The 13,508-nt window shown below is 36.3% G+C and overlaps 1 protein-coding gene across 1 annotated transcript in view; it reads right to left on the bottom strand.

Annotated features, from left to right (window-relative positions):
• Nucleotides 1-1,476: 1,476 nt before the first annotated feature.
• SLC26A7 (solute carrier family 26 member 7) overlaps nucleotides 1,477-13,508 on the bottom strand; it is a 63,572-nt gene continuing 51,540 nt past the window's right edge. The window contains exons 13-18 of the mRNA XM_079301352.1: nucleotides 12,665-12,781; nucleotides 10,853-10,901; nucleotides 8,110-8,210; nucleotides 5,837-5,891; nucleotides 5,644-5,747; nucleotides 1,477-3,710 (exon numbers count right to left, since the gene is read on the bottom strand). Of these exons, the coding sequence (XP_079157478.1) occupies nucleotides 3,675-3,710; nucleotides 5,644-5,747; nucleotides 5,837-5,891; nucleotides 8,110-8,210; nucleotides 10,853-10,901; nucleotides 12,665-12,781 (462 nt within the window). The 3' untranslated portion in view covers nucleotides 1,477-3,674. The remainder of the gene's footprint in view (nucleotides 3,711-5,643; nucleotides 5,748-5,836; nucleotides 5,892-8,109; nucleotides 8,211-10,852; nucleotides 10,902-12,664; nucleotides 12,782-13,508) is intronic.

Genomic DNA, 13,508 nt, shown 5'->3' with positions numbered 1-13,508 from the left:
TGTAACCACAGTTAATACAACTCTGCATTATTATGGACAGTCCCTAGGGATGTTCAAGTAAATAAGGCTGAAGGTGCAAAGGTCTGCCTCAGCAGGGCACAAATAACTAAAGCCGTTAATGTTCCTGACTGTGATTCACCTCCATTGGGATAGTGTGGCCAGGCCTGCACAGCCATAAGGACACACAGACTTTGTGCAGGCTCTTTGCTCCAGAATGAGTTTGGCTCCATTTGTGCTTCTGGATCAGAAGAATAATTATGGTTTATTTTAATTTTGATATTATTTTGTAATAATGACAGTTGGACTAGATGATCGCTGTTGGTTTCTTTCAAATGTTTCCCTATTCTATTTAATTCCATTCCAGTGAAACTAATTGTGATGTTTTGGGTCAGGCTTCCATATATTTAGATAATAATTCTCAGAGAGCCAGAGGAAAGCCAGTGGACAGTCTGTATGAAAAAAGCATTGAGGGAAGTGTTGAAATTGATAGCAGGAATTGCCTCCAAAACTTAGTCCAGGGGGTTTAGGGTGTTCCCTTAAATCTTCACCAAAGAATGAAGCGGTTGTTTGTCGCTTGACTCTGTGAGTGGCACAAGCACTCCATCACCACGGACTTGCAGAGAGCAACTCAGGGAGGATGTGAAGCAATCCCCATCCCCCCAGCAGAGCAGCCAGGGATCTGGCAGTCCATGAGGGCTGGTGGCAATGGCATCCTGGCCATTTGAATACAGGCGATGCACAGTCACATGTTTTAGTAAAATATCAGCAGCTCAGAAGCATGGTGGGGTGGAGAAATGGAAACCTCATCAGTAGGTCTGTGATTTGCAATTTGCCCTTCCAAGTCAATGGTAAAAAAGAAATTACCCTTCCTCCCTCACAGCCCATAGTTCTATAGAGCAGTTCTGGTTTAACAGAGCTTAAACTCAGTACAGGTATTTTAGAAGAAATTGAAAGGACAGCTATCTTCACATGTCCTTTAAACACTACTCTGCTGAGAAACCCTATCCTAAGTGATGCCTCTTGCCAGATAGGGAATATAATTAACAATTCTTACTCTCAGAAATGGAAAGTTATTTAGACTAACTATACGTAGTAAATAGATTACATAAATATTGTCCCAAAGCCCAGTGCTCAGAGGTTGGAGCTAACAGAAAATAAATGTTTATCCCTAAGCTGGCCATTTAACTGGGCAAAAATGATTCCTATTGAAAGCAGTAAAATTTAGAAGCTATTTTGATAAGCATTACAAACTTGATTATTTAATGCAGAAGGTTTCTTAAAAGGCTAATACTACAAAGAATTTTAAAAGTAACTGTGTTGTTCCATTTACAAGATCATTCAGAATAAATGTGAAAGTCTCCTGAAAAGTGAAAGATGTTATCTTTGCTAAAGACCGTATTTTTAACAACTTTATTAATCAACTAATCTATAAATTTTCAGAAAAAAACATTTAGCCAACAAAGAAAAAATGCTGAACCTAGTAGAAAAGATACCATTTATTCATTTATTCAGTTTGCAGTTAAGTAGGAATCTCCATTCAGCCATGACATAAAATTGATGCTTCTACGATTAAAGTACATTGTAAATAGTTTCTAAAGTGTTAATAAATTACTAAAACAGTTTCAGGAAATTATTAATCAAATGTTATAGCCTGTTACTGAGTTCAGTGGTGTAACAAGCCATTTGCAATCAACTACAGCATCTGAAATTAATGTGCTTGGGACAATATACAGAATTTATTTCTCCTGCAATAATGAGTTTCTTACAGTTACTTATCAACTTTTTGCATAGTAATTACCAAAGCAGTCTCAGAAGTACTTGTGCAGAACATTTCTAGTCCTCTGTGGGACAAAGTAGGGAATAACTACAAGAGTCACTCATAACTGAAAGGGCAAAAAAACCCATAGCTCTCTCCCATTGTCGTTTACTAGTGTGGAGGGACCAAGACTTGAGGAAGAGCTTATCAATGTCTTAACTATGTAGAGATGCAAAAGTCACTCCTTGAGCCACCTCATCTGCAGGCAGCAGCTTTGGGCTGGCAGAGCAAGGAAGGTCCAGAGAAGCATACAGATGTAAGTGCTGCTGAAAACAGAATGCTTAGAACTGTATTTTGGCTATATGTTTCAGCTGCACAAAGCATCCTTGTACTTCCCTCCTCTCTGTAGTATAAGATGGCCATTATAACTGTGCTATATTCATTTACCTTTAGCTTCCATAAATCTTTTAAGTTGATGAAAAAAACCAAAAAACCCTTTTGTTGATTCCTTTTTGCTCAACTCACATTTTAGTGATGGTGTTCACATAAGGGAACAAAGGCAAGAGGAGAGAAATAATACATAGAATGGCCTAGGTTTGAAGGCTCCTTAAAGATCATCTGGTTCCAACACCCTGCCATGTGCAGAGACAGCTTCCACTAGAACATGTTGCTGAAACCTCACCTTGAACACTTCTAGAGTCAGGGCATCCATAGCATAACCTGCTCCAGTGCCTCAGCATTGTCACTGTAAAGAATTTTTCTTCTAATACCTAGTCTAAACCTGTTCTCTCTCAGTTTGAAGCCATTCCCCCTTGTCCTATCACTATCACTCTTGAAAATAGTCTTTCTCCATGTTTCTTGTAGGTTTCCTTCAGGTACTGGAAGGCCTTAATACATTGCCATATAACATGATACTGGTGTGATAGTATAATCTAATACTATTGCTGACACTCCATAAATACAAACCAAATACTCAACCTGTGATTCCTCCATCCACTTTGTGTGCTCACACACAGTATACTGCACATCAAGATTGTGGCTGAAATGTGGCACACACCTTATGTGTCACTACAATCACCTTTCAGCTGCCTCAGCCAAAGATCTCAACACCAAACAAATCACAGCTCAAACTGGTAATGCAAACTGGAAAAAATGTGTTAGAGAAAAGAATAAGTTTTGGGAAAATATTACTAGTTTTTCCTCTTTAGTTTGAACTAAAGAATACCTGTAGCTTTAAAAATGTAACAAACCATAATAGCACAACTAATAGAGAGGGAGGCAATCCAGTGTTTGTAGTCAACATGCATCTGCCTTGTCTGCATATACTTGTAAGCTCTCCCATTGATCTAGACAGCCATTAAAAAGCATACAAAACCAAGTACAAAAAGTTGAAGCATATGATAGCTGTGATATGATGCTGTTACTGCAAATGATTGTCTTGAACAGAGGAATGAGTAAGAAAACTATTAGAAAAAGTATGCATTGATATATGCCTTCCTGCAGATACTGTATCAATTATAACATACTCTTTTTAAGAATTCATAATGTCTCTATTTCATACACAAAACTACAGATGCATATTACCACTAATGTTACCATAGAAAATACCTAAAAGAATACACCTTACTGGTAAACACAGTACATCGTGTCTGCTTTCTAATAATTTGTATCTAAATGTATATAAAAATATTTTATAAAACCACCATAGAACAATTGCATAAAAATTCTCTGAGTGATTGCAGCTGAAAGATTTTCTCTCTGAAAAGCAGATTTGTCATTACTGAATGTACTAAAATATATCTGGTGTATACAAAAGATCATCTATGAGATCCACTGGAGAAAAAAGTGAAGGAGAGGCCATGATGTAGGTCATTTTGAATATCAGCAGATGAAACTCGCTATGCTCAATGGGTGGGCATCACACTTCACTCTGTTCACTGAACTTGCTGTAATTCTAAATTGAGAGAAACAGGAAAAAAAGTATTATAATGCTTTCATAGAATACAATATAAGATTAGGAGATGAAGAAGTGCTAGCTTGAAAATGCCACAAAATGCTTTAAAAAGTTTTTTATTATAAAAAAAACATTTCAAAAAATTATTATTAACTGCATAAAGTAATAAACAAGTATCAATTTATAAACATAAAAATGAGAATGACACAACATTTTCATTGGAGCATGTAAATAAGAACATCTTTGCATTTCTGAACAGTAGCAGAGATGAAAATGAACCACAAAGCCCTCTTACCTCTACCTTTCTGACAGTAGAAGACTATTTCCTGCTATATGGAGAGGAAATGTAATTTGGAGCAAATCACTTTCTGTCAGTCTCCAAGTCCTTTCTTGTACTTTTTTCTATCCTATTCTGTCTCTTCTGCCATGTTAACACTCAAAAGTCCTACTGACCTCAGCACCTTAAAAAAGGCACAGGAGGAGTACATAGACTGGTAGCTACAGTGTGGTGCTGCTATTGCAGTCACCCTGCCTTTTCACTCCTGTCTACCTTACCTAGTGCTCAACACAATGGGCACAAAAATCCCTGAAGCACATACTGTGAATATTCTGAAGAAGCACTGGCAGTTTATATACACTGTTCATAATTACATTTAAAATTTGAGGCTGCTTGCAAGTCTTCAAGACTAAACTGCTAAGCCACTATGCAGAGGCTTGATTTGCCTATCAGCTCTGGTAGAAACAAACAATCAGTTCCTTAAAAAGTGGACTTTGAGTTAACTCCCCCTTTTCATTATGAAAATTTGTCCTGGTCTATCCATGTCCTACTTCCATAAAATGGGAATGGTAGTACATAACTATCTTACAAGAATGTTAGGAAAATTAATAACGTCAATAAAAAATGCAGACATTTTACACAACAATCATTCTAATTCATCTAATTAGACCCAGACAAAATACACATTCACCAACCCCATTATTTTTGCCCTGCAGTTACTATTTCAACAATTTTTTCCTTTTTGTAGGACAACATAATGAAAAATGTTGAAAAGTGCTGAAGAGAACATGTTTTTCTGCTCAATTCACTACACCAGCTGTGCCAACTCACCTTAATCTGGATAAATCAATGGAATGTGGTTTTGTCCATAGGCAAGTCAGATTTAATTAGTAAAATACAAAGTGAAGAAAAAAAGACAAACTACCAAACCACAGACCATGATGAGTTTAATGTCACTTGGAAAAGGCTCTGAACCAAGCTCTAGCCATGTTTGAGTCATAAATAAAAGCATGGATAAGCACACTGCTTTTAGTGCACACTCACACTGCCATGACAAAGGGAAAGGACCACATAGCTCAAGAAGATTTACAGTCCAGGTTTACAATCTTTTTAAACAGGAATGCAAGAATCATTGAGCAAGTAAATAGATGCTCAAACCTCCCTTCTCCCTCTAGCTCTCTCTTCCACCTCATGCAATTCCTGTCTTCTACCAGTGAGCCAACAGAGTGTGGTACCAGCGCTGTGGTGTGTGAAGCAGCTTCAAGCACCCTGGGCTGAGAAACAGGACTGTATTTTCAGTAATGCAGAACTGGGTGTGGGTTAATTTGTCTCTCTGAGAGGCTGTGTTAGGTGTTTCTAGATGACACAAATCTTTCCAATGGAGAATGAGCCCAGATTAAAGCACCACAACACAGTGCCTCTGGATCTACCATAGAAGATTGAGAAGTTGTTGAGAAAGGAGGCATGGTGATGGGAAGAGAGTGCTAGCAGCAAAAAAAATGGAAAACTGCATTCCTCAGGCAGAGGACAAGTTGTAGTTTGCAGACAGATAAATTATTTATACATAAAAGGTTCACTGGGTAAATAAGACTTTTCCAGATTTTATCAAATTTCTATGAACATCCAAGAAGCCCTCCTACTGCTTGTAAGCCTTACCCTGTGAATCTGAATGGCATCAATTGCTGAAGAAATAGATTCAAAAAATACAGGATTTTCAGGGTCAAGATTTCCCCCATACTGCATTGCTTTTTTCAAGGAAGCTGCAATAGAACAAACACATGAGCACTGAGAAGGTAGTGAGGATATATAAACCATCATGTTAAAATTTTTACTGTAAGCTGATACTTGCCTTTGCAGTGTGCTAGCACCACGTCGATGTATCTGCTTTTACAGTCCATGTAAATCTATGTTTGAAAACAAGAAATTAAAAAAAAAAAACTGTTTTAAATACCAGCAGAGAAGTGCTGCTGCAGCAGCTGTACTGCCAGCAGCCACCAGAGTGAGCCCTTCTATAATGCAAACACCACCAAGCCACGTTTATTTCCTACCACCTCTTCACAGGACTCTACAGCTCTGCTGAGAATTCAAACTGAATTTGATTAATAATTTTGAAATTTCTGACCATCGTTTTTAGGGCTATTATTTTCAGGTTTCTTTTTTCAGTGTATTTTCCCATGTCCTTACCATATGCTTACTACCAGTCCACACAGACAGGAATCAGACTTAGGAAACCGAGACTTTACTATCATGCTGCATTCCACAGAAAGTTGTTCTTTATTCTTTCTATGAAAGTGTTCAACTCCCCAGAGACAAAATATTTATAAGAGAGAGAAAAAGCAAAACAAAACAAAACAAAATAAAAAATGGAGAAATAACTGTAAAACCAGACTAGGGCATTTTTCTGCCACATGGGGAATATCCTAAACAGTTACTGCTTCAAAAAAAAAAAAATAATACATGTAAAGTGGAAAAATTCTGAGAGAAGAGATTCAGTGAGAACCCCATCAGAATATTCTATTTTTAAAGTAAAGTAAAAATATTACTCTGTTCAAAAATCACCATCTCTGACATCAATTATGATATTTTGGGAAGGAGTGCAACAACATGGACATGTTGATTGTGGTCCTCTTGGTAAGAGGAGGACTAACTTGGTTTTGAACCAACTGTTTATCCAGAATCTGCACTACCAACCTGTGGACTTCACAGTCCACCCTAGACTTACCTCTCACAAATTTGTCAAACATTTATTTGGCATAATTTTTGATTTGGAGGTCTCTAAGATGTTTTGAAAATCAGTTTCACAATTTTTAAAAATTAATGTTGTATTGAATTCCCTATATTTCAAAGGAATAGCTGATAAAGAGCCACTCCCACTAACCTTATTTTTCCAGTTTTCTTTTTCATTACATCCCTGCCTATACATGTAGTTTTAATTTAAAATCTTTTAAGGCAACACTAATTCATTGTCCAATCACTGCAGTAAATTGAGAAAATTGTTAGGGCGAGAAGAGACCTGGGCTAAGACCCAAGTGCAAACTGTCTATCTTACTCAGAAAAAATATGCAAATGAAACCTTCTATACCCACTTAACTCTGCACTCACTACACAGTTTTTGAACTCCAGATCTGATGGAAATGTAAGAAACATCTTTGGAACACAATTTTTTTATCCACCGTGTAGAACTCCATATAGACTCATAGAATTGTTTGGGTTGGAAAAGACCTTTAAAGTTATCAAGTCCAAACATTAACTTGGCATTGGCAAGTCCACCACTAACCCATGTCTTTCCAGGCACTCTGCCCCAGCCTGTGGCACTACCTGGGGTTGTTGTGACCCAGTGCAGGACCCAGCACTTTGCCTTGCTGAACCTCACACAAGTGGCCTTGGCCCATTGATCCAGCCTGTGCAGACCCCTCTGCAGAGCTTCCTGCCCTCCAGCAGATCAGCACACCCCCAGCCTGGTCTCATCTGCAAACTGACTGAGGGTACACTCAATCCCCTTGTCCAAATCATCAACAAAGATACTACACAGGACTGGCCCCAAGGGAACACCAGTTGTGGCCCCCAATCCAGTTGTGGCCAGCCACTGGATTTAGTTCCATTCACCACAGTAACCAGTGACTGCTGAGTTTGGTCTTCTGGGAGCATCTTGAACTCCTGCAATGCCTGAATCCAGTCTACAAGATATGTTGCCCACAGGAGAAAGGATGGAGAGATCATGCTTTGACCTCTGGCTTAGAAGACAGTAGAATATACAGATAAAACCACAGAATTAAAGCTGAAATTTTAAAGAGAAAAAATTTACATCTCTACAACTCACATGGCAGGGTCAAATATGACTTAAACAAATATAAAAAAAAAAGTAAAACTTCCAAAAGTCCTCTTCATTACTTAATTACATATAGATATGTACATTTGAACTGTTATCCAAAATATTTAGAAATATTTTTAATGTAATTTTCATTATAAACATGGTACAATTTAATATCAAATCTGTGTTCATCTTTTCTGTGGGTGAAATGTTTATCCACTGATATAGGGGGATAAGCCAACTTGTAGTTGGCCCCAGTAACTCATGTGTATAATTATAACATATACAGAATGTTCCAATGTCATGAATACCTGAAGAAGCACTGAGACTCCTGTGTAGTCAAAGAAATTCAGTCCACTGCAGTCTAATATCAAAAGTCGTCGCTCACTGTGACATGACTGCACCAGCTCACCTACATATTTCATAAAAGAAAAACTTTAATTAAAAGGAGAATACTCAAGAAATGGGTATAAAAATAGGTCAACAAAATAAGCCCAAATTACCACAATAAAAATTTTATTGTTATGTGCTGGGGTATCAGGGAAGCAAATGCCATATTTTAGAAGAACAAATGAAGAACCTGAAGAACAATGGAAAGAAGTGATGACAGACAGAACACATTAATGGAGATGTTTCAGGCAGCAATAGTGTCTCAAGAATTAAGCAATTGTTTCTTCAAATTTGAATTTCTTATTGAGTCATCCTGGCTACTTTGGAAGATTTTTCATGAGATACACAGAAAATATATCTACTTTTTCTTTTAAGTTCTGATATGACACTGATTTCCATAGTCCCTAAACACCTGCCTATGGCTTAACTTAATATTCAGGCATAAGGAAGAAATATATGTAGAGTATTTAATTTTCCTAAGGTTTTACTGTGCTGGTTTTTGCTTGATTAATTTTTTAATACACAATGACATATTGATGTTGGAGAAGAAAATTGTGTTGGTAAGATTTGCAAAGTTCTTATTCTTCAACCTCAGGCCATCTTGTGTTTAATCTAAACATACTCTGTTCTAAATGCATCCTGAACAGCACATAGATAAATGATTCCTGGATTTCATAAAGGGAAAACTAGAAAATAATGCACATCTTATTTACATTGTTCTGTGAACAAATGTTTATTACCATAATGCTGCAACTGAAAAAAAAAATTGAAAAAATGAAAAAACTATTTCTGCTTGTAAATATGAGTTAAGCTAAATGGCTTTGACAGAGCAGAGGTAAAGATTTTAAACTATTTACAGGATTTGGAATTTCCCTATGGTGCACATTTTTAATGGTGATAATTCCTTCCTGACAGTAGTCTGAGAGCCAGAGACTTTTGAACTTGTATCTCCAGACATTTACTTTATACTGCCCAACCTACATGAATAGATGGATAAAAACAAAAATACTGAATTTTAAAGAGAACCTCCTGGAAATTAACTGTGATAGAAAAAGAAAGGGTTCATGTGATTTCCCAAGCTCAGTGTAATAATTCCCTGCTGCATCCTGAATTGCAGTAGAGGCTGCCTGGCCTCTAAATGGGGGGACAGGTAAAGACCTGCACCCTCTTTGGATCAGTGGCATGAGCAAGAGCAGCTGTTTCATTTGGTGCTGATACAGGCACTATTCCCCAAAAGGGAAAAGGAAAGATTCTGACAAACTCATACATTTCCATGCTTTCCTGGACAACTGCCATAAGGCTTAAGGAATGTGTCCTCATGCACCTCTCCTTGAAAAGTTAAGCTCAGCATTTTGCTTTTCTATTTAAAGGGATTTTTCTTCTTTCTGTGTTTGTTGTTTTAAAGAAGAAAAGATGAAAAACCCCATGAAGAATCACCATAGACTGGTTGGCACAAGTAACTGCAGCTTTTAAGTCCTCAAGGCAGGACTTGAGTTTTCAGAGAAGAGGTCTTGTGTTTTTTGTCACTTTTCTAATATGAGAAACCAGTTCATCTTCAGATGACTGAAATATGTACTAGTAACATCTTCTCAAATGTAGTATTTTACAATATAGTCAATAAAATGCAATATAATCTTCAATAACCGTTTTCATAGGTTACTATGCTACAGCAGAGCACTCTGTCACCCCCAAGTTAAGTAAACATTGTAGTACCATAAAAACATCCTGAGTCTAGTTAACAAGCACAAACATTCAGACAACAGCCTCCAAATCAGATTTTCTACTGCAGCCTTAATGCTTATAAGTGTTTTAAATAAACGCTGTTTTAATTCTATCCACAATGAAGTCATTTGTATAAAGTATCAACTGCAAAAGGTTGCTGCAGCTCTCCCATGGGAATGTGTGTGCTCTGGTTTGATTTAAGTGTTACAAAATGTGGAAAGAGTGAAAGAAATTTGGAAAAAAATGGAAAGAAAAACCTTACTATATGTTGTATTGATATACTGTATAATATTGGTGGTGGTTATCACATCCCTAACAATTCAGTTGACATTTTCTGAGATTTTCTCCTATGTGGCTTTAAAGATCACAGATTTAGCATGGTTCTAATCTTACTTTTACTTTTTTATACTAGTATTAAACTCTGTGCATGCAAAAAAAAACCAAGACCAGATCTTAGCAAAACAGTCTCTTCAGACTGGTCTGAAGATCAGTCCAGGCAACAATACAGGAAGTGTTTCCCCCACTATGGACCTGTCTCTTCACACATACACTCATTCCAGTGCAATAAGCAGGGACAGAATCAGAGAATGGTTGGGGTTGGAAGGGACCTTAAATCATCTGGGTTCCAACCCCTGTGTGATGGGCAATGAGACTTCCACTAGAACCTTCTATTCCTGTAGAGAAGGCATTTTCAAGGGATTCCCTGCTTGTGAAAATTTCAAAAGTCAGTCAAAAACAGAATGAAAAACAGGACTTATTAGGCCAAGGTTAAGACAGTTGAACACTTTTTAGCATTCATGCTTCGCTGAATGTTTGGTCTAACTGAAAATATTTATTTCCACAAAACTTGTATGCATCTAGAAATATATAGAAAAATGTGGAGCTGTTTTGCACACATACATACACCTTGGTTTTAACACCTTTTGTAGATAATAAACTCACCATGGCAACTTCCATTGGAAAATGAACTGAGCAATGTGTTCTGCTCACACTGAAATAAAAGTAAGGAATGATTAACACACCAAGGAAAACCAGTCCATTGTACAGTAGTAAGAGAAAGTCAGTGCAATACATAAGAATTCTGTTTCTCAGGATCAAAGTTAGCTCATTCTCTCCAAAATCCTATGCAACATATTGGATAAATGACATATAATATTTTCTGGCATAACTTTAGAAGAATACTAAGATACAAACTCAAAACGATATTTAGCATTTCTTTTTACCTGACTCAACCTCTGTCAAGTATGGGTTCACTAGAAAGCATATTTTTATGTACATATTTATATGCATATTGTATAGCATTTTTTTTTTAGGAAGTGGGGAGTGGCTAAGAAGTGGTCAAAAGATGGGAAAGATATTCTTGACAAGAAAAATTCTTGGCAGTGATTTTATAAGATTAACAACTTTTCATTAATTTTCTACTTGCTTCAATCTCATCTGCTATGCAAATATTTTAGTAAGAACATTTTTGACATGTAAATTTATTAAAGAATTGCATTTATCTGGATAATTTTTTAATAGTTATTTCAATACATAAGCTCTCAGTAGAAACATGAGTTAAAATCAGAATCAGAGCACAAACAAAATTGAAACTGCATTTTTTTCACACCCATTATGTGCTACAGAAAGACATTATTCATTAAAAAAAAAAATTTAAAAAAGAGCACAGTATTTCAGGCAGCTGTACTGCTGAGTACCTTACAGAAGAGACAAAGGATAAAATCTCCTTTATAACTAACATATAAATTAACTTATTAAATTAACTTATTATATTGACTCAAATTAATTCCATGCAAATCCTAAGTAATTTCTCTCTGTTTGGAAGCTTTTTATCATACTAATCCAAATCAGCCAGCCTTGCTAAACCAAGGGGGAAAAAAGCAGCACATTTTTTGAGCAGTATTTGCACCCATCTGGGTGCATATGGGTAGCACAACTCTTTGTCAAGGGACTGCAGAGGTGGTAGACACGTTGATGTCTTAACAACCCATCTAAGACACAGCTGGGATTTTCTCAGCACAAGTTGCCAAACTGGATGAAATTGTCTACAGTAAGCATTGTATCATATTGGAATATGGTACTGATAGAAAAGTAATAATTTATCTTTTCCCTTTTAGGCAGTTTGGCAGGAAGTTTCAGTAGTTATGTGCAGATTAACCTGGAAAATATTGTACTTACAGAGGTATTCTCCAAAAACATGATACATGCAACTCCTATACTGTTTATTTTTCTAATACAATTAATGAGAAAGAGGAAATAGAAACAAAAATGTAGAGAAAAATAGTAGCCACTTTCTTCATAATTATCCCAAAATTGCTTATAGTTAGAAATGAAGTGTCCATCTCTCATGGACATATCTCAGGGGAAAAAAAAAAAAAAAAATCACATTTTATGCAAACATATTTGTAGTTATTAATTCTCTTTCTAAAATCCCAACCTGATATCAGTGGGGTTATGTAAGTTCTAGAAATTTTGGAGCTTTGGGTCAGTGCTTTAATGTCTCTTACAGGATCACATGCAGAAATAAAAGAGATATTATTTTCAAGTAATAATACCAAACTAGTCGATATTGAATCTGATTAGGATTAGCTTTATTCTAAATTATTAATTTCTAATATTGCTTTTTTTATACCTGTTTCAGTGTGTGATTACATTCTCTAAGAAATGCAAGGAAAGCAAACATGATCTCCAACCCAATCCTGATGATTAATGGAAGTGTAAAACACATCCCACCTTGTTTACAGTGTCACCTACCTGGCTGCTCATGCCATCCTTCTGGATTATCTTCAGCAGGTCAGAGTGAAATTTTCTGGCATTCAAAAAGACTAATGGGCTGTTGACCGAAACTATTTTTACCTGTTTTAGTGATTCCTGGGGAATGAAATAAAAATAATGCTGAAAAGTTCATCTTGGGTTTGAAGAACAAACCCCAGACCCATTTCTTTAAAAAACCTGAAAATACCTGTAAATTAACCTAGAGAAGGCATTGGATTGTGAGAATGATTTAACAGATAATTCTGTTGATCAGCCTTCACACAAAACTGAAGTAAGAATGGAAACACACATAATATATAATGAAAATTTTCTTTAAATTATTATTTAACAGGAAAAAAGCATACACACTGTGAGGTGTAATACTAAGAACTATTGGCTAATAATTATAGTAGCACTATTTCAGTTGGTATGATCCCCAAATATAGGCAAGATAACACTTGCAGACAAGGAATATATTTTATTAGACAAACACATCTTGAAAACAGGACACCAGGATTTAGGGCAGACACTGCAGGTGGTTTGGGGAAAGCTGGCAATCTTCATCTTGGTCATCTGAAGATGACCAAGATAGTTCTACATGAAAATACTAAGTGGATCCAGATCAACTTTGAGTGGCACATTTAAAGATTTACTAGCACATTTCTACAGCCAATACAATAATTTACATGAGAACTCTTTGTTACTCTTGATCTTGTCTCTGCACTTCACTGAATAAACTATAACCAGTTTACTGGTACCTTCAGTGAGACTGTGGAGCTCAAAACATAAATGTTACACAGCAGAAAAATATTTAAAGGACACCAGATAATATTCAGAAACTCCC

This window comes from Erithacus rubecula (assembly GCF_903797595.1).
Source record: "Erithacus rubecula genome assembly, chromosome: 3".
NCBI lineage: Eukaryota > Metazoa > Chordata > Aves > Passeriformes > Muscicapidae > Erithacus > Erithacus rubecula.
This window is presented reverse-complemented; position numbering and strand designations above follow the sequence as displayed.